Genomic DNA, 23,625 nt, shown 5'->3' with positions numbered 1-23,625 from the left:
TAATATAATTAATTATAAAGTAATTATAATTACATTACAGGACAATCATTCCTAAACCAGATCTGCAGATGAGATTGTATGTTGTAGTATACACTTGTGTAGAAGTATCATGTGAAGTGGATTGATTTTAATTGTCTTTGAATGTATGTATTTTCCCTCCCTAATATATCTTATTTTACTTTTTTGTAGGGAGTGGTGGACAAAGAGGGGAAATAGCTGGGATAATAGAAAAAAGCATGTTAGAAATCAAGAAAAACACAAGATTACTTTTAATTAAGGAAAGATAGTTGCAAGATAGTAATTATTTTAAATTTTTAACTATGCAGAAAAGCCTTGGGGGTACATCTACACTGCACAGCTATTTCGGGATACCAGAGGTATCCCGAAATAGCTACCCCACATTTACACAAGCCACCTCTTATTTTAAAATATTTTTCGAAATAACGGACATGCTATTTCGCCATCCCAGTAAACCTTGTTGCACGAGGGATAAGGAATGGCTTGAAATAGCGCGTTTTTTTCAAAATTTGGAGCTGTGTAGACATGCCAAATTTCAAAATAGCCTATTTTGAAATAGATTTGAAATACGAGTTTTGGGCACTGTGTAGATGCACCCTTGGTCTCAGGAATAATATTGTGGAAATTAAAATGCCATCTTAATCACATTTACATTGCAGATGTTTGTGTCTATATACATTCTCAATGAAAAAAATGTTTATCTGTATTAAGGTGATCTCTTTTCGGCAGTCTTTATCCTAGGGCAGACAACCAAGAGTGGCAAGTAGTAATAACACCTGCGTTTGGGGGAAGACAAGCCCTTCAAAATATGGGACAACTTACTGCAGTAAGATTTGGATTTTAGAACAATTACAATTTGATTGCCCTTTCCTAATTCAGACTACATTATTCCAGGAAGATGGTATTTTCTTTTAGGCAACTACATTTCACTAATCAGCCCAATGAAGGGTAAACGAAGTAAGTGAATACATTTCACCGTTAGCAAACTCAAATAAGAGGCTTCAACTATGTGGCCAATTAGTGTTGATTTCTATTTCTTTCTAATTTATTTGAGAAGTTTTGCTACCAACGATGATATTTTACAGTGGATGTGCAGCCCATGAATGAACACCAATATTTGTTAGGTACTCAAGTTAAGGTTTCTTTATTATTGTTATTATTTGCATTCCTTTATTCTTCCTTCTTTTTCTGCCTTCCTCTTTCCAGTTTATATTTTAAATTTATTCTCGTAAACTACAAATACTACCATTCTGTTGCTTTATTCCTATACTTTCTTGGGGTGACCTTTCTGAAAGCTTGCTATCCTTGTGATTGAAACAATCCACTTTTCCAAATTCAGGGGTGGCAATTCAACATAGTAAAGGTCAGTAAGGAGCCAACTGACATTGTACCAAAGTGAGAAATTGTCCACTACACCAGAGTTTTCACTCAACAATATAGGACTTAGCACTATAAGGCAAACATTGCTCACTATACATTAACTACATATAAGGCCACACTGAGGCTTATCTATGCATATTTAATTCTGATTTCACTGCAACTTGAGACGTAATATTGCCTGCAGAAAATAAATACCAAGGACATTACTTGCTGTGGATGGAGGGGATTATAAAATAATCACTGGCTTATACATTTCTAGTTGTAACTTCTAATGCTGCCAATTCTGGTAATGCTGTTGTGAAAGCCATAATATCTATACTTGTTTCTTAAAGCCCCAGCTCCTGGATTGTGTGATTATTGGAGAAACTCAGACTTTTTTTAAAAAGTAAGTTTCTAACCTGCAGGATTATAGAGAACTCTGAAACTCAAACACCAAAAGAAAAAGAAATCGAAAGTATTTTTAAAAGAATTGCATGGTTTTTAAGGCACTTTTAATTTAGGGCCTGACTCATGATTTTTGAATGCTCGGGTTTGTCAACGCTGTACTTACATCTCTGCACCTTTCTGCAACACATTATAAAAGTGTCCGCGCATTTAAGTTAATAAATTGTGTATTGAAAATAGGATTGTTGCTACTTTTATAAAATCCTAAAAATAGGATTGTTACTATAGGCTTGTCTACACCAACGTTTAGATCACTGCAAGGTAGGGTATAAATGTACCCCAACTAGTCTTCGCAATTGCACTCCACTGGAAACCAGATGGGAAGAGAAAGAGAGGAAGACCAAAAACAACCTGGCGCCGAACGGTAGAACAAGAATTAAAAGACCATCATCACACTTGGGGAACAATAGGCGCTTTGGCCTGCGACCGACAGAAGTGGAAGGACTTTGTTGCTGCCCTATGCGCCATTGGCGTAACGGGCAGTAAGTAAGTAAGTAGTCTTCGCAAACTCACTTGTATATTGATTCCAAAGTTTAGGCTATGACTAAAATAAAAATAAAGAGATGATTCTGGAATGCCACAAACAGGGCTACTTAGGAGGGGTCAGAAAGGGCCAGAGACATACACCTGAGACAGCCAGGCATATACACATAGGGTTGCCAGGTGTCCGGTTTTGAATCGGACAGTCCAATATTTGAGCTTTCTGTTCGGGAAACAAATTGAGAAAATATAAATGTCCAGTATTTTCTAAATAAGGTGTAATGTAGATTGTGATGTAATGTCAAGTGTGTCTGGTATTTTTGTTGAAACCATCAAGCAACCCTATATACACAGAGTAGGAATGATAAAATTAGATTAATAAACTAATTGAATCATTGATGGGATTTCCATCGACTATTCAATTAGTTGATAAGGGTGCTTCCGCTTTGAAATGTAGCTCATTGCTGCTACATTTCAAAGGTGGAAGTGCTGGGCTGTGTTCCACCTTTGAAATGTATGAGAGCCCCAGCAGGAGTGCCTGTGCATTTCAAAGATTGAAACTCCAGTGGCTTCTTTGTGCCTGACTTTGTGTAACCACCTGCCACTGTCATAGCTGTGTCCATGTACATGTATGTGCCCACCTGCCCTGCGTGTTTGCTTGTCTGTCCCTGTGATTATCTGCTATTACCTGCCCTGCGTGAGTGTGAGCCTGCAGGTGTGCTCCTGCGTCATGGGGGAAAGACTGAGTGGGGTGGGGCCACAAGTCAGGGCAGGTGCACGCACAAAGGCAGACGCCCACACAGGCGATGGGGCAGGCAGGAGTGGGCAGATTCAGACATGGGACAGGTAAGCCTGTGCATGCGCATGACTCCAAAGGGCAAGAGGACGATCACAGGCAGGGCGTGCACACACATGGAGAAGGCAGCAGGCCAGGCGACCAAATGCGCAGGCGCACACGTAGTCCTTAGCGCCGGACGCTGGAGCACAGTTTGGAGTCGGCGCGCGCAGCGCGAGCACACAAGGTTCGGGAGCGCGCGCGCACACAGCGAGACAGAGACAGACAGTCACTGGGGCGTGGCGAGTGAAGGGGGCGCGGCTAAGGATCAGCGGCGCAGTGGTCCTCTCCCGCTGCTCCTCCCGTTGCCATGGTATCCCGGCGACGGAAGTGCTCCGCGGCGCTTCCCCCTAGCTGCAGGTCGGCTGTGCGCGGCTCACAGTGGGGTCGCGAGGAGCGGCTCCCGGCCTGCTGCTGAAGATGGCGGACGGCGGGGCGGCCGCAGGCCAGCGGGAAGAGGCAGAGGCGGCTGGCGGGCCGCGGCGGGACAAAGGGCCCCGGGCGAATGCCCGGCCACCCACGGCCCGCGACTTACAGGTGAGCCCAGGGCGGGGCGATGCTGGGGAATGGTGAACAGGAGCCCGCAGGCGCCTCCCCCGGCTGATGCCGGCTCGTCCTGCCCCGCCGGGCTGCGGGGCTCCGCGCTGCTGGACTAGGAGGTCGCCGGCGGGCGGAGCAGGGTCCGGGAAGCTGAACGCTGGCTGGATCAGGGTCGCTGCCTGCCCTTTCTGTGCATACACTTGGCCCCCTGCCCCGGGTATCCGCCGCCGGGCTCCTCCCTGAGCTCTACACTGGGCCCTAACGTGCCACAGGGTGTGGAGCGGAGGCAGGTGACTAGCTTCGTGTCATAGGCTGCCCTTCTTTTACCGAGCCTGCATTTGCTCCGGACTTACTCGCCAGGCTTGAGGAGGCTGCCGCCTCTTGCAAGGCCCTGAATAAAGCTGCTTAATGCAAGAATCCCCTTGTATTGCTGAGCCAGGTTTTCAGATATTAGAGCACGGGGGAGGTGACTGCACAGAGTTGGCTCTCACTGCTAGCTTCCTGCAAAGAAACAATATCAAATCTTCTCAGCTGTAACCATTTCTTTATCTGCACTCATTTCCCCCGCCAACTTTAAAACTGAAATAAGTCCAACTAAAATTCTTTAAACTATATTTGAACTTGCCCACGCTTGTGGTAGCACATAGGGTATGCGTAGCCATGGGTCTGGGAACTAAGGGTGCATCTACACAGCAGGACTTAACTCGAAATAAGCTATGCAAATTGAGCTACAACAATTGCATAGCATATTTTTAAATTGGAAGCATCTACACAGTACTTGTTTCGAAATAGAGCACCCTTCCTTTGACTTCCTTTACTCCTCCTATAATGAGGGTTACAGGAGTCAGAAGTCCTCCAGCTTGACAGTATTTTGACATTATTTAGAAATAATTGCCTGCTGTGCAGATGCAAACTAAGTTATTTTGAAGTAATGTAGTTATTTTGAAATAGGGTACATCTACACAGCAACATTAAGAGTGCAGAAGGTGCACGGCACCTCCTGGGCTTGAAGCAGTTTTTGTCATATACAGGGTTTGCAGGTTTGTTTGAAGGCTTTTTAGCACCCCCACTGTAAATAGTTTTCCAATTCCTGAATGCTTCAGTGAAAGATAGGTTGTGTCCCCACTCTGTCCTGTGTAGCTGTGTGTGGCAGTGAAAGTCTCCAGCAGCAGAGAGGCAGAGGGACACCACATTAAGAAAAGTAGCAATGTAGACATGAGTGTCATGGCTTGGACATGTAAATAGGTGCCTATGGTATATACTCTACGATTCAGGCATGTAGGGCCTTCAACTCTACTCAACCATGTCTCGTTGTCTACATTGCTGTTCATACCCATGCTAACTGGGCATGCTATATCGATCTGCTCTACACAAGACCATAAGTGTAGACCTACTCTTACCCTTAGCTATTAATGTTCCTTTTTGTTTAAATTACACATAACAGTACACTACTGACCAGTCCTGGCTATTTTTTCCTTTCTATTTACTAATATTGGATGTGCACATTAATTATTGTTAATAAAGTCTATGAATCTGTTGAGACTAACATTTTAGTATACAGTAGTTACAATTACCGTGAGGTTCCCAAACTTTTGAAAATTTGACTTGTAGTTAAGCAGGTTTTTTGAGTAGATCATCTTTAATGGTGTTAAATTTATCTGAAGGTAGTCTGTAGCATGTCTATTAAGCTTGAGACTCTAGATGTCTTTAAAAACTTCTGTTGCAGTCTCACTAGTCTGTACAATTTTCTTAACAGCCAAGAATTCTTCAACTAGCTTACTTTCCTGGATTGAGAGTGTCTCACTGCAATACTTATTACAGTATTAATTACTGTGATTCTAAAGCAGTTTGTCTAACAAAGGACAGATGGTTATTTCTATTTGAATGTTTGTTTTGTAAGCCAAACCATAGTTGCATCACATCCTTGCAGCACCACATGGTAAAATCTTAATGCCACTCACGTATCCAGAGAAAAGCAGAATCAAATTTCAGAACTCTGGTTTTGAGACAAAAATCCTAATATTTACAAAAACTAAGTACAGCATCGTTAAAAATAACAGAAATAAGGCTACTAAAAATGTCATATTTAGTATTGCTCCACATGTTTTTTAAAGCTGAATCTTCCACAGAAATGGCAGAATATCTAGGGCCATCTTTAGGGGAAAACTTTTTTAATACAAGTAACTGTTCTTGGATGTAAGCATTTAAGCACTTTCTGAATTAAGTGTTAAATATATGCTAATGTGCTTTACTAAATTGGGATTTTAATAGTGATGTACAACCTGTTATGGGTATAAACATGTTACATAGGAACTGAAAAAAATAAATTACAAATAAGCCTGTAAATTGATCTGCATTAAAGCGTGCATTAAAAAAAATTAAAACATTAATCACAGGCATTAATGCTGTGCTGCCCCATTGAAACACCACTGTGGCGTTTCAAAGGGGAGCTGTATGCGATTAACTGCGATGAATCGCGATTACATTTTTTAATCGTGAATAAAATTTTTAATCGCTTGACAGCCCTAACTACAGGCTGATACTGTTGTGTCCTCTAACAGTCTTCTTGAAAGTAGTGTGGCATGTTGTTTCACATGAACACAGATTATCTTTATCTTAACCTTTTTTCAAATACCTGTGATGTGAGTGCTTTCTGTGTATTCTGGACATATGTTTTGTATAAAAAGTATTTCCATTCTGTGCTAATTGTAGCCTTTATATATAGTTAATGAGGTAATTCAGACTCCTGTTTATTTTAATTCTAGCAGATTTATGCAGAGTTGCCCAGGTCCTTCAGGCTAGTGGGTTGGCAGTGTGGAGGATACAGGAGTCAGGACAGGGCCTTGGGGATTGGGAGAGAGAGGGTCAGTACAGAAGGATGGAGAATGCAAGAGTGAGAGTTGGGGGGCTAAGGAGGCGCTTTGGGTGGGGGGTCTCATCCAGTATGAACCTTTTCTTTCCTCTACCCTGCTGCCAGGGGCCTTTTCTTCTTCTCCCCTGCTCCAGCACTACAGCCAAGGGCCAGGAGGGGGGAAAGAGCGTGGGGCAGGAGGGCTACTTACCTAGTGTGCTGGCAGGCAAGGTGGCGGAGCCCCAGCTGTACTGGCCACTCCCTTGATGGTACAGCTGCCCCCAGTGACCACTCTCATATTGCATCCATCCAAACAGCAGGCTCTCTCCTTTGTATTATGGACAACAGTCCTTTCCTGGCACAACCACACCCTGACCTTGCTTTAAGGTAGGAGAAGAGGAAGCTGCATACCAAATTTGGTGGCCTTAGTTCTTTTAGGAGGAGTTGTTGAACAAATGGACTTGCATGCAGACTCACTAACATATATAGAGGGGGATGTAAATAAATACAAGCATGTTTATTACAGAGTAGAAGTATCCAAACAAATTTTATGAAAGTATCTAAATATTATCAGTCATATTCCTAAATCAATAAGGAACCCAAGCTTCTAAAACAATGTATACAAGATGTATTCTCTTGTTCTTTGAATAGTTTATATCTCTAATCTTATAAGCTTTCTAAAAAGTTTGGTGTTTAATGTAGTTGGCCTTGGCTGGGTTATACGAAGATGAAGTTAAAAGCAAGTTATCCCATTCAGACAGATCACCAGCTACACTGGTCAGTAACTCAAGAGTACCTGTTCAAAGGTAAGAAGTGTTTTGTACATTAGGATTATTAACTTATTTGACATCTGTAATATCTGTTTCAGTTCACTAACTCTGCTTTTTTGTGTGTGCAACATTCAGAAGTTTGATTACAAAGAGAGATTATATTTCAATGTGTGTTTAAAAAGCTATAGCAATACAGAAGAGTAAGGTGGGGGGTCCTCATAATACTAGGACCAGTCCGCTTCCTTCATAAGCATCTGTAGCATATAAATATTTATTGAGTAGTTTTCATTCTGCAAGTGCTTCCAGCCACTTAATGATTCTGTTAGCTCCTGGGAAGGACTCAATATTAAATGCAGAAGTAGTTATGCCTTCACACAGATTTGGGCATATTACCTGCTTTTTGTTGGGGAAACAGCCATTAGGAGCAGGCACAAGTCACATGGAGGGCTATACATGGGTGCATCTTCTGGGTCAGGAAGCCACATTGCTCACATCAACATGAAACACTAAGCTCTATCCAAAAATATTTTTCCACAGCTGCTATCATAAGAGCCAGATAATCGCATTTTAACATCATTAGTGTGTGTACAGTATCAATCACAATGAGGTCCTGGTCCGTGACTGGGTTCCTAGTGCTCTGTTATTTATTTGCATTACCAACTCTGGTACATCCTGTTTCAGGTTCAAATACAACAAAACTAGTTTTGAAATATAGTTGAAGGTTAAAGGCCAGATTCTGCAGCACTTAGTCACACTGAATGTTACCTGTTGATGTCATTGGTGCCACTTCCTATTTTGCATGTATAATGATATTACTGTGTGTGCTTAATTGAGCTGCCATCCACTCTTCCCTTGCTAGAAGGTGACTATTTGGAACTATTTACTGTGTCCATAAGAACATATGCCATTACAGTTTTTCAACAATTTAGAATTAATTCATCAAATATTTATACAGTGAATCTGAATGGCTGTTATAGCCCATTATGTCAGAACTTTTGAAATACCTTATTTTCATTTTCATTTTTATTTTAAGTGTAGAAAAAACCCTCTAATCACATTACATAGGGCAGTCATAAAGTCCAATGTACTTGTTACTATGGCTACATTATGCAGTGTATGTATATGTATGCATAAAATCAGTAATATTTTAATCAAATTAATTTTTTAAAAATATTTGCAGTCTAAAAATTGACTCCTTCAGAAGCTTAAGAAAACCAGAAAGAAGCATGAGTGATGACAAAGAAAACCAAAGGTACTGTAAAACAAAAGCTTATTTATTTATAACAATTGTGAATAAGGTACTAATTTAAATTTTTTTCCATTCATATACTTTTTTCTGTCTTCTTTCTTTCTTAATGGCATCGATCTTAATCTTTCTTGTAAGTGGGAACATAAAGTTTGTTCTGTGACTCAGTAGAAGGAAATGACACTTGGTATGGAGAATAGCCTTTTCTACTTAGAATAAAATGCTTCATCCCCCTTTCATCAACCTATAATCTGAATCTTTGTGAACCATAGACTTTCATTCTTAAAGTCAGTTTTACATGTACTATTTATTTAAAAAAACCCTGCACAATATTGCACTTGATAATCCATCACGCACATGCCAACTTCAGGAAAATTTTATTTTAGAATTAAATCAAATGTATAGGTTACGTGTTTTGATAAATAATAACATGTCTCTTAGATTTTGTATCTGAAACTGAAATGAATATTATGTAGATGTATTAAAAAGTGCTAGTAGCTCTTCCAAATATGCTTATTTTCTACCTCGGCATTACTGTCCATTATGTTTAGTAAGCAACTCTTAATAGCTTTCTTTAACTAGCTTGGGGTTTGGTTCTTAGATTTAAACAGGTGTATAATGAGTAATTTTTCTATACAAGACTCTAACTCTGACCATTATTCCAAAATCGTCTCTAATGAATTGTTTCCTTCCAACTCTTCTCTGTTTGGGTATGTCTACACTAGCCCCCTAGTTTGAACTAGGGAGGCTAATGTAGGCATTCAAAGTTGCAAATCAAGCCCGGGATTTAAATATCCCGCGCTTGATTTGCATCTTCCCGGCCGGTCACCAGTTTTTAAAATTTACAAATCCGGACTAACTGCCCACGTCTACACGCGGCAGGGACCCAGTAGTTCGAAATAAAGCCCTAGTTCGCACTACCAGTTGTTCCTCCTGGAATGAGTTTTAACTGGTAGTTCGATTTAGGGCTTTTTTTCAAACTACCGGATCCCTGCCGTGTGTAGACACGGGCAGTTAATCCGGACTTGTAAATTTCAAAAACTGGCGACCGGCCGGGAAGATGCTAATCAAGCGCGGGATATTTAAATCCTGGGCTTGATTTGCAACTTTGAATGATTACATTAGCCTCCCTAGTTCGAACTAGGGGGCTAGTGTAGACATACCCTTTGTGTTCTTGTTTCACTCTTTATCTTTGTGGTCCTTTTTTACCTTTTAATTATGTGAATCTTTTATTTAATATTAAAATAGAATACTTAAACTGATAGCAATAAATTATTAACTTGTTAGATCTATCTCCTCTGCTTTATTACATCACCCTTAGTTTACAGACATCATGATGAGAGAGCAGAATCTCACAAAACTAAGTGATTGGGCAACAAAATGGCAAATGAATTTTACTGTTGATTAATGCAAAGTAATGCATATTGGAAAAAAATAATCTCAACTATACATTAAAAATGATGGGGACTAATTTAGCTATAACCACTCGAGAGAGATCTTGGAATCGTTGTGGATAGTTCTCTGAAAGCATCCACTCAATGTGCAGCACCAGTCAAAAAAGCAAACCAGTGTTTGGAATCATTTAAATAAGGATAGAAAATAAGACAGAGAATATTTTATTGCCTCTATATAAATACTTGGTATGCCCATATCTTGAATACTGCATACAGATATGGTTGCCTCATCTCCAAAAAAATGTAAAAGGTTCAGAAAAGGGCAACAAAAATTATTAAGGGTTTGAAACAGGTGCCATATGAAAAGAGATTTAAATCTGATACTTTTCAGCTTAGAAAAGTGGAGACTAAGGGGGGATATGATAGAGGTCTATAAAATCATGACAGGTATGGAGAAAGGGAATAAGGAAAAGTTATTTACTTATTCCCATAACATAAGAACTAGGGGTCACCAAATTAAATTAATAGGTAGCAGGTTTAAAACAAACAAAAGGAAGTTGTTCTTCACACAGCGCACAGTCAACCTATGTAGTTCTGTGCCAGAAGATGTGGTGAAGACCAGGACTTTAACAGGGTTTAAAAAAAAAAACTAAATAAATTAATGGAGGTTAGGTCCATCAGTGGCTATTAGCCAGGATGGGTAGGGATTGGTGTCCCTAGCCCAGGGGTTGGCAAACAATGGCTCCTGAGCCAAATAATGCTCTCTTGCAGCTCAAGCTCAACCCTCCCTCTTGCTCCTCCTGCAGCAGGGAGCCCATGCTGGCGATCTCGCCTTGTGGCCCCCCGCAAGATTGGAATGCCAGTACCGGCTTCCTGCAAGGGAGTAAGAGGGGAGTGGAAGCCCCAAGCCTCCCCGACAGATTCGGCTTGCAGGAAAGAAGCAGAGCTAGAAGTGTCTCTGTGCTGCCACTTTCCTTTCCCCTCCCCGGGCTATGGGACAGCAGCGCATGGATGTGCTTCCAGGAGGCTTTTCCCACTATTCCTATTGGCTGGAATGTGCCCAATGGGAGCAGCGGGAGGCAGTGCCTGCGACCCTGACTCCTGCACCTCCATGTCCACAAACTGCACCCCCAGCAGCAGCAGAAGTCCCATTAAAACAAGTCTGTGAGTACAGTGTTTCATTTATGCTCTTATTAAATCATCATGTCATTTATCAATAATATTAATTTGTATATTTTCAGTCATGCAAATGGCCATTTTTATACTGGTTCTTTGTTGACCACTTGTTCTGAATGTTGATGTACTTTGGCTCGTTAGTTTGAAAAGCTTGTCGACACATGCATTATCCTCTATCAGAAGCTAGGAATGGGTGACAGGAGAGGGATCACTTGATGATTACCTGTTCAGTTCACTCTCTCTGGGGCATATGGCATTGGCCACTGTCAGAATACAGGATATTGGGCTAGATGGACCTTTGATCTTACCCAGTATGGCCATTCTTATGTTCTAGTTTTAATCTTGTAAATGGTATCCGACTGAATTGTTTTGTCCTGAATCAACTCACTTTGTCTGCTATACTTAAAGGCTACGTCTACACTGGCACCCTTTTCCGGAAATGCTTAAAACGGAACAGTTTTCCATTATAAGTATTTCCGGAAAAAGCACGTCTACATTGGCAGGATGTTTTTCCGGAAAAGCACTTTTTCCGGAAAAGCGTCCGTGGCCAATGTAGACGCGCTTTTCCGGAAAAAAAGCCCTCATCGTCATTTTCGCGTTCGGGGCTTTTTTGCGGAAAAGATTACTGTGCTGTCTACACTGGCCCTTTTCCGGAACAGTTTTTCCAGAAAAGGATTTTTGCCCGAACGGGAGCAGCATAGTTTTTCCGGAAAAACACTGACAATTTTACAGTAGATCGTCATTGCTTTTTCCGGAAAAGCAAGCGGCCAGTGTAGACAGCTCGCAGCTTATTCTGGAAAAGCGGATGCTTTTCCGGAATAAGTGGCCCAGTGTAGACACAGTCAAATAGTATACCCAAGGAAAATAGGAAGCATTCAGCATTTTATTGGATATTTCGAATCAGATGAGTTAGAACTGAAATCAAATATGCTACTGCTTGGCAGTATGTTGTATTTACCTAAAGATTTTGCATAGCTGTGTCTAAGCACAAATTAACCCATAGCACTTCTAGTCTCTTACTCTTACTATTGAACATGTACATAAATTCTGACCTTAGATAATAAAACTACTAAATAATGCACTCTATGAAATGGATCTCATTCAATGGCTAGAAATTAATCTATTTTGGAAAAAAACTTAGATGTTCACTATTGTTTGTTTTATCCAATGGCTTTCTTTGAAGTTACTGCAGACTCTAAAGAGCCTCAGAATATAAATTAATGCTGTTCATCCTGTATTTCGATCAGACCAGCCATATGTCATGCACAAAATCTCACAGTGGAGATTATTCTTTCGAGTAAATGGCAGAAATCCGCACAAGATAAAGCATGTAAAGCCACAGCTATAGCGGTACTGTGTTAGCTACAACTTACGATTATGGTTCCTATCTTTTAGGGAAATCCCAAAGTATATCTTTGTAGAGCCACTAATGTAACGATACTTTGAGCCGTGCTTCTTTGTGTATTGGGAAAGCCAGAACTGAATGGAATGTTTCTGTGATCAGTTTGTTTACTGAGCTTTTTTAAATTGAAAAATGGGTGTCCATACAGTACGTTAATCATGAATAATGTTCATGATTGTCACTCATGAACATTATTGTTTAAAGATTTTACTCAGGTGACTCAGAATATAGTGGACTACAGATTGTTGGGCCTTCTAATAATAAAAATCCCAGTAAAATTGTTGATGAACTTTTCAAAGAGGCGAAAGAACATGGTGCAGTTCCATTGGATGAAGCCGCAAGAGCCTCAGGTGATTTTAGTAAAGCTAAAGTAAGTACAAAAAAGATAGTTTCTTAAAAACTAAATGAATTATAATTACTTTTGTCTGAATGACTTATTGCCTCATGAATTATATTACTAATGTTTGAAAACGTTCAATATTTCATAGTACATGAACTGCTTAGCATGATTATAATTTCTAACTACCTAATATCCTAATTAGAAGGCATATCAGTTAGAACATTTTGTGTTTGTGTTAACCAAAAAACAGGCTTGTTGACATTTTAATTTATATGCTTGCACCTCATTAAATATCCCTGTAAATTGTTTCACGTATCTATTCAGGCTGTTAATTTTTTTAATTAACTTTCTTTTTAAATATTTTATCAGTCATTTTCAGGTGGTGGGTACAGATTGGGTGATGCATCACTGAAGCGCTCCGAATATATATATGGAGAAAATCAGAATGGACAAGATGTAAGTAAAATGTTGAACAGCAGGAAATAGTACTACACATCTTGAACCCTGGTTAGTAATGTTTTGAAGCCCAAATTCTTAAGATGTTTTTATGTAACAATAGTTTTGTTCATAATGAATAGCTACAGAGCCATGTAAAGTACATTTTAAGAATAATTTCTTAAAGCTAAAGCATCTACATGGACAAAACGCATAGATTATGAAGGTAGAAGAAAGAGATGTTTGTAAGAGAAGTTGACTGACTGGGTGCAATGTTGTGAAAAAGTGTTGTATTTATGTGGGTGCTCCAAAACTCTAATCTGAGTTGCAAAATGCTCCTTTGGAATTAAAAAGCTTAATTTTGTGAGGAGGAGCATGCCATATTTTAAGGTTCCATAGGCATTATTTGTGTTGATTTAGCCCTATTAAGCACTTCACAACAATTCATAACTTGTAATATTGTATGTTGTCTTTATTCCCTGTGAACTAGAAAATGATTGTCCTTAACAATAAGCTACTGGAGTACTCGCTAGCTAGATAAGATCCTTCTAAAGTTGATATTGGGTAGAAAGAAAATAAATATTTTATTACTAATTTTAAATCCAATTTAGGATGAAGATCAAACAGCCAGAATGGTTTTACTTTATACAAATTATTTATAAAAGTGGCATAATAGTGTAGTTGTTATTTCTGTCAGCTTATCGTTAGAAAGATATGTCCTTTTCCTGTCAGACTTGCATATTATTTGCACAGTGAGAGTCAAACATCACCAATAAAAAAATATTCTGACATCCAAATTGGGCCCTAAGCTACACTCGTGAAAGTGCTGGATTCAGTATGACAAACTGAGTAGAACAGAAGAGCTGTTTCCTGATTTTTCTGCCATTATCTTCAGCAGACTTGGATATGTGTGACTTAATAAACAACTTTGCTGATGCACAAAATGGGAAAAAACAACAGTGACTGAATCTTAGTCAGCAGTGCTAACAGGGGTAAAGAATAGTAAAACATTTACTTTTGCCCTCAAAGAGAGCAGACATGACTCTGAATATACAGAGAATAGAGCTGTGAAGTAAAATGATGCCATTTTTAGATGATCACTTTTCAGAGTAAAACTACACTTTAAAAAACCTGTAAAACTAAATTAACATTAAAGCATCTTTCTCTGGTGCCCTTAAGGGTCATCTCCACTTTGTCCTCTGTGCTCACATGATTTCGGTTATCTGCCAATTATTTTACAAATCTAATTCTTTGCTGCTAATCTTCATCGCTCTACACCTCTTAAGACATTCACATAAGTATATAAAAATAACTGTTTTGCCATCTCAAACTCATTCCCTCTGACCCAGAACTTTTCTCCTAATCTTTCTTCATTTTCTTCTCTAACGCCATTGTTAACTCCTCTGCTTTCCCATATTTGCAACCTGGGTTTTATCTTTGGGTACGTCTATCTTTGGCTTTTCTGTGATACCGCCATTAAATAATTTTTTTCGAGTAAGAGTGCATGCTCTTTCACCATCCCTGTAAACCTCATTCTATGAGGCATAAGGGATGTGTTGAAAGAGCACTTTTTTCTGAAATTTGGTGCCGTGTAGACGCACCAGATTTTGGAAAAGCTTCTTTCGAAAGTAAATTAAAAAAATACGCAATTTGAAGTACACAAATTGCGTATCTTTTTCTGATTTAACACTGCAGTCTAGACATAGCCTTTGATATCTCATGTTCTTTCCCCACCTTAACTAGTGTTCTGTCACTTCTTCCTTTAAGGACTTCCTACATAGAAACTTGGGGTGTGTCTAGACTACATGCCTCCGTCGACGGAGGCATGTAGATTAGCCAGATCGGCAGAGGGAAATGAAGCCGCGATTAAAATAATCGCGGCTTCATTTAAATTTAAATGGCTGCCCCGCTCTGCCGATCAGCTGTTTGTCGGCAGATCGGGGCAGTCTGGACGCGACGCGCCGACAAAGAAGCCTTTCTTGATCGGCACAGGTATGCCTCGTGAAATCAGGTTTACCTGTGCCGATCAAGAAAGGCTTCTTTGTCGGCGCGGCGCGTCCAGACTGCCCCGATCTGCCGACAAACAGCTGATTGGCAGAGCGGGGCAGCCATTTAAATTTAAATGAAGCCGCGATTATTTTAATCGCGGCTTCATTTCCCTCTGCCGATCTGGCTAATCTACATGCCTCCGTCGACGGAGGCATGTAGTCTAGACGTACCCTTAGTGTGCAACAAACCAGTATGTGAATTAACAGTGCATTACTTGCTGCACACAAAGTCCACATGTGGATCCTGCTATGACATACTAACAGTTCTGTAGTGTGCTTTGACATACTGTTGTTTGAAATTTGGTTGTATGAACAGCAGTAAATCAAAGCACATTACAGAATTTTCGGTGTACCGTAGAAGGATCCTCATAACCTGCTACTGTGTGGAGGCTAATGCACTATATATTCACACCCTGGATTTCTTCACACCAAGGATGTATCTAGACTACATGGCTCCATTCTCTGGCCATTACAAATACAGTCTTTTCCTGCTTATTTCCATCAAAGCATTCTTCTGCAAAGAACATTTTCCTATCTTGTTCCTTTGACCATGTAACCTTTCTCTTGTATTCCTTCACTGGCTCCCTTCTTCGCTATTGTAACAAAAATAAGGTGCTTGTCTGCACTTTCAAGGCCTTCTATGACTGTCCACCATGCAACCTGTCATTTCTCATTTAGTATTGAAAGGTTCAATCCTACCTCTGTAAGCCTATGATGCTAGCCTCTATCACCCACTTGTTCAATATGCAGACAAGTATATCAGGGTATGTCTACACTACCCCCCGAGTTTGAACTAGGGGGGTAATGTAGTCATCCGGAGTAGCAAGTGAAGCCCGGGATTTGAATTTCCCGGGCTTCATTTGCATGAAGCCGGCCGGCGCCATTTTAAAATGCCGGCTAGTACGAACCCCGTGCTAGCGGGCTAGCTAGTTCGGATTAGGTTTGAACTAGCCGGCATTTAAAAATGGTGCCGGCTGGCTTCATGCAAATGAAGCCCGGGAAATTCAAATCCCGGGCTTCATTTGCAACTCCGGATGACTACATTACCCCCCTAGTTCGAACTAGGGGGGTAATGTAGACATACCCTCAGTGCTTTCTTTCATGCTGTCCATTGTGCCTTGGATAATCTCCCTGTAAGCAGCCACAAAACAACCACATTAACTTGTTTCAAATCCCTGTTAAAAATTCTTCTTTGCCCTGAGGCCTAGTGAAAAATTAACAATGATTAGGCTGCTGGATGAGCTGAGATGACAGCCTATCATACTGACCAGTATGTCTCATTGTCTCATTATGCTCCCTAGTCAGCCTGTCTGTATCCATCTATTGTCTCTTATCTTATAGACTTTAAGGTCTAGAGGGCCAGCAGGGTCTGTATTTTTCTTCTGTGTTTGTACAGTGGCTATCACAGTCAGGTCAATGATTTGGAGCTCCTAGGTGTTATGATAAAAATAACAATGATAAAGCTAGTTATGGGAATTAGTAACTGTAACTTTTGCTTTATTCCACAAGCAGTTAGAATACTAGTAGTAATTTGCAAGTTTACAGGGGCAAGGTCATTTTTAAACAAAGAGTATTAACTCTTTTGAAAGCAGTTGCATCACCTGTTAAGCCTAATACATGATAGTTGGCATGTTCTTTCTGTGTACCTTGTATCTTATCTATTAGCTATGTCACTGATAAAAGTCAAGGCTTATTGTGAAGTTCAAGGGTGCCAATCTGTCTGAGGTCTCAGTACCACTGAGTTTGTAATTTCAACTGTAGCAATAGTGCCAATGTTAGTAAAAGTCAAAATCACTTTTCTAAGGAATCTAAAAATGGCAGTTCAAAGTCTATGTACAAAAATAAACACAATTTTTTCTTTTGCCTTCTGTTTTATGTTTCAGTGTTTTGCTACAAAATATGTTTGTTTTAAATTTGGTATTCTAATATATGACAATATGTGTACACAGAAAAATCAGATAATTACTTAGGAATTGTTTCATTTGTTTTTTTATTATACTGTCTTTGCTCAATAGGTTCAAATTTTGCTTAAACTGTGGAGTAATGGTTTCAGTTTAGATGATGGAGAGTTGAGATCTTACACAGACCCAACAAATGCTCAGTTTCTTGAGTCTGTTAAAAGAGGGTAAGTTTTATAATGATGGTTATTTTGCTGACTTTCTCATAACAATCAGTTGGAAAGAAGGGAAATAGTAATAAAACTATGATGAATATTAAAAAGAATGCATCTCTTCCACAGTATTACACAGTTGAGTACTGAAACGTTACATAATCATTCTATCAGAAACAAGGTTAAGCTGTTTGTTACTTCAGAGATACAGGCCTCTTTGCAATAGAAGAAAAAGCACTTATGCCTCCTGAAATTTTGTAACGATTGATGTGCACTTTTTAAATTTCCTTCTATCCTAAAAACCTGTTTTTGTGATGCAGGGAAGAACCACAATATGGGACTATTCCATAGACTGTCTATTTAACCTCTGAGCCCTAGATGTTGGCAAGCAATATCTGTGTGTGTGTGTGTGTGTGTGTGTGTGTGTGTGTGTGTGTGTGTGTGTGTGTGTGTGTGTGTGTACACACACACACACACACACACACACGCATGCACATGCCCTCTGCCACAAGAGGGGGCCTAAACACATTGCCACTCTGTGTGCAGGTCATTTCTGAGTGCTCAACCAGAAATAATCTACATAGAGAATGAGAAGTCCTGTGGCACCTTATAGACTAACAGATTTATTGGAGCATAAGCTTTTATGGGCAAAGACCCACTACATCAGATTCTACCCTTCTGCTACATAGAAAGTGTTCTTTTATTTCCTTCTTGGCAGAATACAGGTGAAAGGTTTGTTTTTTGGAGTCAAAAGAAAATATTTGAAGTTTAATTACTAAAAATTATGTTATGGTAGTTAAAACACTGCTTAAATCAAATTGTACATTAGTTCAGTCTCTTAGGGCTTGTGTATAGAGCACCAGCAAAGCATGCCAGAGGGTATGATATGTAAAGTGCTCTAAAGGTGCTTCATTCACATAGGGCTGTGTTATTGAGAACTAATTATCTTTTAGACTGCCCCAGCAGAATCTGCATGGGACAGTTAGACGGCAGCATGCTAGAGCACTTTACCCATCACCTAGACTGTGATTTGTAATCAAACACTAAAATTGGGGCTCCACCTTGCCTGTGTCACACATGACATCATACTTCAATATGATGGCCACCTCCAGCAGTAGGCTAAGAATTGCCAACTATGATTCAAAATATTTCACAGCTTATTCACTGCTACAACTGCTTTCTTCTTTTTGAATATTCATATTATCCTGGACTGAGTAAAAGCAGTATGATTATTCCTTAACATGAATAATGTTTTCATACCTGCGAAGTATCCACTGTGTATGTGAAGAACCATTTTTCTTCTCTCAGGGCAGTCTTAGCAGAAATATTTTGATAACATTTTACCTTCTATACTGTTAACATATGGTTTTAAAAGATGGATGCATTTTTTTGGTGTGTGTGGGGGGGTCTATAAAATAAATACATTATGTTGAAGATTTGCAAAGGACTTTGGGTACATCTACACTGTAGAGCTACTTTGTGATACTGGAAGTATCCTGAAATATCTGTTCCGCATCTATTGAAGCAGCCCGTTATTTCTAAATAGATTTTGAAATAGAAGGCAGGTTATCCTGATGTCCACGAAGGTTAAGGGGTCTTTTGGAATAGCGAGTTATTTCAAAATTTGGCGCTATGTAGACAGTGCCAAATTACAAAATAAGCTATTTCAAGCTAAAGGTGCTGTATAAATGCACCCTTTGTGATCCTTTGAATTGAATGGTGCTATGCAAAAGTAAAGTACAATATTATTAAAAATTACTCAACACACTTTTTTGTTTATTTAGGGTTACAATTTCTATTGTGATGAGTATTGAAACATGACAAAAGTTATAAAATTAAATAAATTTTGAACATTTGAAATTACTCCAGGGACTGCCAAGTCCAATTTCTGAAACCATATATAATGAGAGGTATAATGAATATATGCATATATGATAGAATCCCTCTTCTCTTCATCCCTCTACATATTGGCTGTTGTCTGAGATTGTAAGCTCTTCAGGGTAGAGGTTGTATCTTTGTGCCAAGTTCTGTACAAATACATACAATGGGATAGCATTAGTAATTGAAGGCCCTGGATGCTACTGATATGTAATAATCAAATAATAATCAGTTGATTATTTCTCAAAGCCATTTGAGGCTCGGGGATGGGGCAGTCCTGGACAGAACAAGGTGCCCCCCTGCTAGCCCCATTCACCTGCCTGGTGAGTCTGTCTTTGCTTTTCATAAAACCATATAGAAAAAATCCATTCCAGCCACATCCCATTTTCCTGGAACAATCAGTCATTTACTTAGCTTTAAGTTATGATAAGAAAAGCTGTATACAGGCAGTCCCCGGGTTATGTACAAGATAGGGACTGTAGGTTTGTTCTTAAGTTAAGTCGGAACTGGCATCCAGACTCAGCTGCTGCTGAAACTGACCAGCGGCTGACTACAGGAAGCCTGAGGCAGAGTTTCTCTGCCCCAGGCTTCCTGGAATCAGCCACTGATCAGTTTCAATAGCAGCTGAATCTGGACGCCTGGGACAGAACAGCTGGGGCGCTGCCGGGTAGGTCCGCGCAGCGCCGCACCTCGGCACTGCGGGGACCAACCCAGCAGCACCCCAGCTGCTCTACCCCAGGTGTCCCCAAGTCAGCTGCTGCTGAAACTGATCAGCGGCTGATTCCAGGAAGCCCGGGGCAGAGCAAACTGACCAGCAGCGGCTGAATCAGGACTCCTGGGGCAGAGCAGCTGGGGTGCTGCTGGGTTGGTCCAGTAGCGCCAAGGAGCGGCGCTGCGGGACCAACCGACAGTGCCCCAGCTGTTCTACCACAGGCATCCGCGAGAAAAGCCTGGTCTGGATGGGGGGGGGGGCGCGCAGCTAGTGCACCTCTTTCCCCCCCCCCCCCCCCCCAGCAGACCAGGGAGACACGGGTGGCGGGACCGAGACGTGCTGCGGTCCTGCCGCCCGGGTCCTCCGCGGCTTTGCTCGCGTCTCCCTGGTCCCTGCTCCGCGTCTCTCTGGTCCCGCCGCCCGCGTCCTCCGGGGCGAGAAAAGCCCTGTTCGTAAGTACGGATCTGACTTAAGTCGGATCTGCGTAACCCGGGGACTGCCTGTACTGAATTTGGTGGACCTAGATCTTAAAGTTTAGGCGGAGTTCTTGAACAGACACACAGACAGACTTTCTCAAATATGCAGTAAATTGTTTAGATTTTTGTAGGGTCCATACTGCAATATTTTAGTGTATTGTAATTGGGAATTTCTACTGGGTACTTTAAGGAGACAGCTAAAATGGTTTGTTTTTTGTGTTTAAGAGAGATTCCTTTGGAACTTCAACGACTGGTGCATGGTGGCCAAGTTAACTTGGATATGGAAGACCACCAAGAACAGGAATATGTAAAGCCTAGATTGAAATTCAAAGCTTTCAGTGGAGAAGGGCAAAAACTTGGAAGGTAAAAATAAATTTAAATAAATTCATGTTCTCTTTTTTTAATTGTCAATGACGCACATGATAGAAGAGTAGTGTTCAGGATGGCTGTGAAAGGCACATTTTATTCTTGTAATGTTTTCTATGATGCTGTTCAAATAGTCCTTTTAGATGCTGATTTAGTTGAGTTACCGAGATTTCTGGAGATGTTTATCTAGTGCACTTTCCACTTACAGCATTTAATAGAAGAAGTGTTCACTGATCAGTCTTGGTCAGAGAATGTAGAGAATAAAAACAAGCACTTTGTTCATCCAAAATATCACAAGTCAAATATGTTAAGTTAGAAGATCCCAGAATTAAGGTTGCCTGTTCCATCTAATTCTATTCCAATGTATGCATCCCTTCTTTTACGTTATTCAAGGCTGCAGAGTAGGCTTTTGTAGTCCAGTTCAAAATCTGAAGCTGACACATCCATCTGAATTTTTAAAATTACCATGGAAATGAAAGAGTTTAAGGAGGGAGGAGGGCTGTCAGCAAGGCCATAGGACTGTGTGGTTTCTGCCTTCCTCACAAGGATGAGAGTGCTCTTTTCTGCATTCAGTTAGGTTTTGCCTCTTCCTTCTCTAGCTCTGTCACTAGTATGAACACTATTTGTAATCTTATTTCCTCGGGGCTCTCAGCTTGGCAGCTCACCTCAGACTTGACATGACCGTGCCCAAAGTGGTAACACCTCTTCATTCAAATTTGGCTTGGCTGCCTTACTGTCATTTTGTGGGCCCTCTCAAACTTCCTATTCCCTCCCTCCCCAGGAAATTGCATAATTACATGATTGTATACTTTTTTTATATATATAAATTAGTCAAATTTAGGAGTTTTTTCCATGAGAACAGCAGAACCTGCACCCTTGAAACCAGGGTGATACCCTTGCCGAATTTCAAGTCCCTGCTCCAAAGCACGGAGTTGCCCGTTATAAGAATTTGTTTTAACATTGGCAAAGCCACATATTTTACCCTGGACTTTATTCTCATGGTTGTGACTCAACCACTTTTGCTAAAATTTTACAAAAGCTTCATCCTGAAGTGGACACCCAGCACGGAACATTGTAGCCTGAATGCTTACCATTTGGAAAAGTTATAAGCAACTAAAACCAGGATCTTAAAATGGATAGGGTGACTATATTTCCCAAAAAGAAAATATGGCACTGCATGGGATTCGCCTGAGCCCTGCTACCTGGGGCTGGGACTAAAGCCTGAGTCCCACTGACAACCCAGGGTTCACAGCCAAAGTGTCTCTTCCCCCTCTCCCCAGGGGACTTGCCTGAGTTTTTCTCCCCTGGTGCAGGTCTGACAGCCCAGCATTGACATTGGGAGCCTTCCACTTCCTCTTTCCCCTCCTCATATGTGGGACTTGGCCAAGCTTCCTGTCAAGGCTGTTCCCCACTCTGGCACAATGAATGCAGAAGTTGGAGGCCCTACAGTATGCTAACATCTTTGTGGCTGATATAGAACACCGTTTCCTCACATCCTGCCCCCTTTTACTCCTCCTCTACTTATGCTACATCGATGACTTCTTTATGATCTGAACCCATGGCCAAGAAACACTGGATGAATTCCACAGAGACTTTAACAACCTACACCCCACCATCAGTCTCAGCCTGGACCATTCTACATGAGAGATCCATTTCCTGGATATCACAGTACAGATCACCAATAGTAAATTTGGATATCGCAGTACAGATCACCAATAATAAATTAGGGTATGTCTACACTACAGCACTAATTCGAACTAACTTATTTCGAATTAGTTAATTCGAACTAAGCTAATTCAAATTAGTGCATCTAGACCTAAAAACTAGTTGGAATTAGCATTTTGCTAATTCGAACTAGCATGTCTACATTGAGTGGACCCTGAACCGAGGTTAAGGATGGCCGGAAGCAGTGCCGGCAGGGCATCAGATTAGGACTTAGAGCGTGGAGCTGCTGTCTCAGGCTAGCCGAGAGCTGTGCTTAAAGAGACCAAACCCCCACCCTGGACAGACAGTTCTCAGGGGTTCCCTGTTCGCTTGTCTAATTCAATGAGGAACAGCAAAGCAGTCCTGGGTTGGAATGCCCTGAATGCCCACACTCGGCACATCATAGCACTTGGCCATCAGCCTGGCTGCACTTACCGCAGGCTGCCATCGGGGGGGCGGTCAATTGGGGGGCTGCAGGAGAGCTTCCACCCTGAGGAGCCCGCAGAGCCACCCCAGTCTTCCCCATTGGGGGCTCGTACCCCATTCCTCCCTCACCTCCTTCCACTTACCCCTCCCTAGCCCCCCTTCCTGATGTACAAAATAAAGGACACGTGTGTTCAAAAATAGAAACTCTCTTTATTGAACAAAACTCGGGGAGTCTGGGAAAAGGAGGTGGGAGAGGGTGAGAGTGGGGAGGAGGAAACCTGGGAGGAGGGAGCTGGAAGGGGGAAGCCAGGGGAAGGAAGAGGAGGGGAAGTATCAAACTATGGTATGCCATATCTTCAGTACTGTGTACAGATGTGATCTCCTCACCCCAGAAAAGATATTTTGGCCTTGGAAAAGGTTCAGAAAAGGGCAACTAAAATGATCAGGGGTTTGAACAGGTCCCATATGAAGAGAGGCTAAAGAGACTGGGACTTCTCAGCTTAGAAAAGAGGAGACTGAGGGGGGATATGATAGAGGTCTATAAAAGCATGAGTGGTGTGGAGAGGGTGCATAAAGAAAAGTTCTTCATTAGTT

The 23,625-nt window shown here is 41.0% G+C and overlaps 1 protein-coding gene across 1 annotated transcript in view; it reads left to right on the top strand.

The window, feature by feature from the left end:
* Positions 1–3,170: 3,170 nt before the first annotated feature.
* The window catches only part of UBXN2B (UBX domain protein 2B), a 33,755-nt gene continuing 13,300 nt past the window's right edge, over positions 3,171–23,625 (top strand). The window contains exons 1-7 of the mRNA XM_075920660.2: positions 3,171–3,694; positions 7,251–7,354; positions 8,499–8,570; positions 12,741–12,906; positions 13,246–13,332; positions 17,375–17,484; positions 20,761–20,898. Coding sequence (XP_075776775.2) covers positions 3,578–3,694; positions 7,251–7,354; positions 8,499–8,570; positions 12,741–12,906; positions 13,246–13,332; positions 17,375–17,484; positions 20,761–20,898 — 794 coding nt within the window. The 5' untranslated portion in view covers positions 3,171–3,577. The remainder of the gene's footprint in view (positions 3,695–7,250; positions 7,355–8,498; positions 8,571–12,740; positions 12,907–13,245; positions 13,333–17,374; positions 17,485–20,760; positions 20,899–23,625) is intronic.

Source organism: Pelodiscus sinensis, chromosome 2, assembly GCF_052426305.1.
Source record: "Pelodiscus sinensis isolate ZL-2025 chromosome 2, ASM5242630v1, whole genome shotgun sequence".
Lineage (NCBI taxonomy): Eukaryota > Metazoa > Chordata > Testudines > Trionychidae > Pelodiscus > Pelodiscus sinensis.
This window is presented reverse-complemented; position numbering and strand designations above follow the sequence as displayed.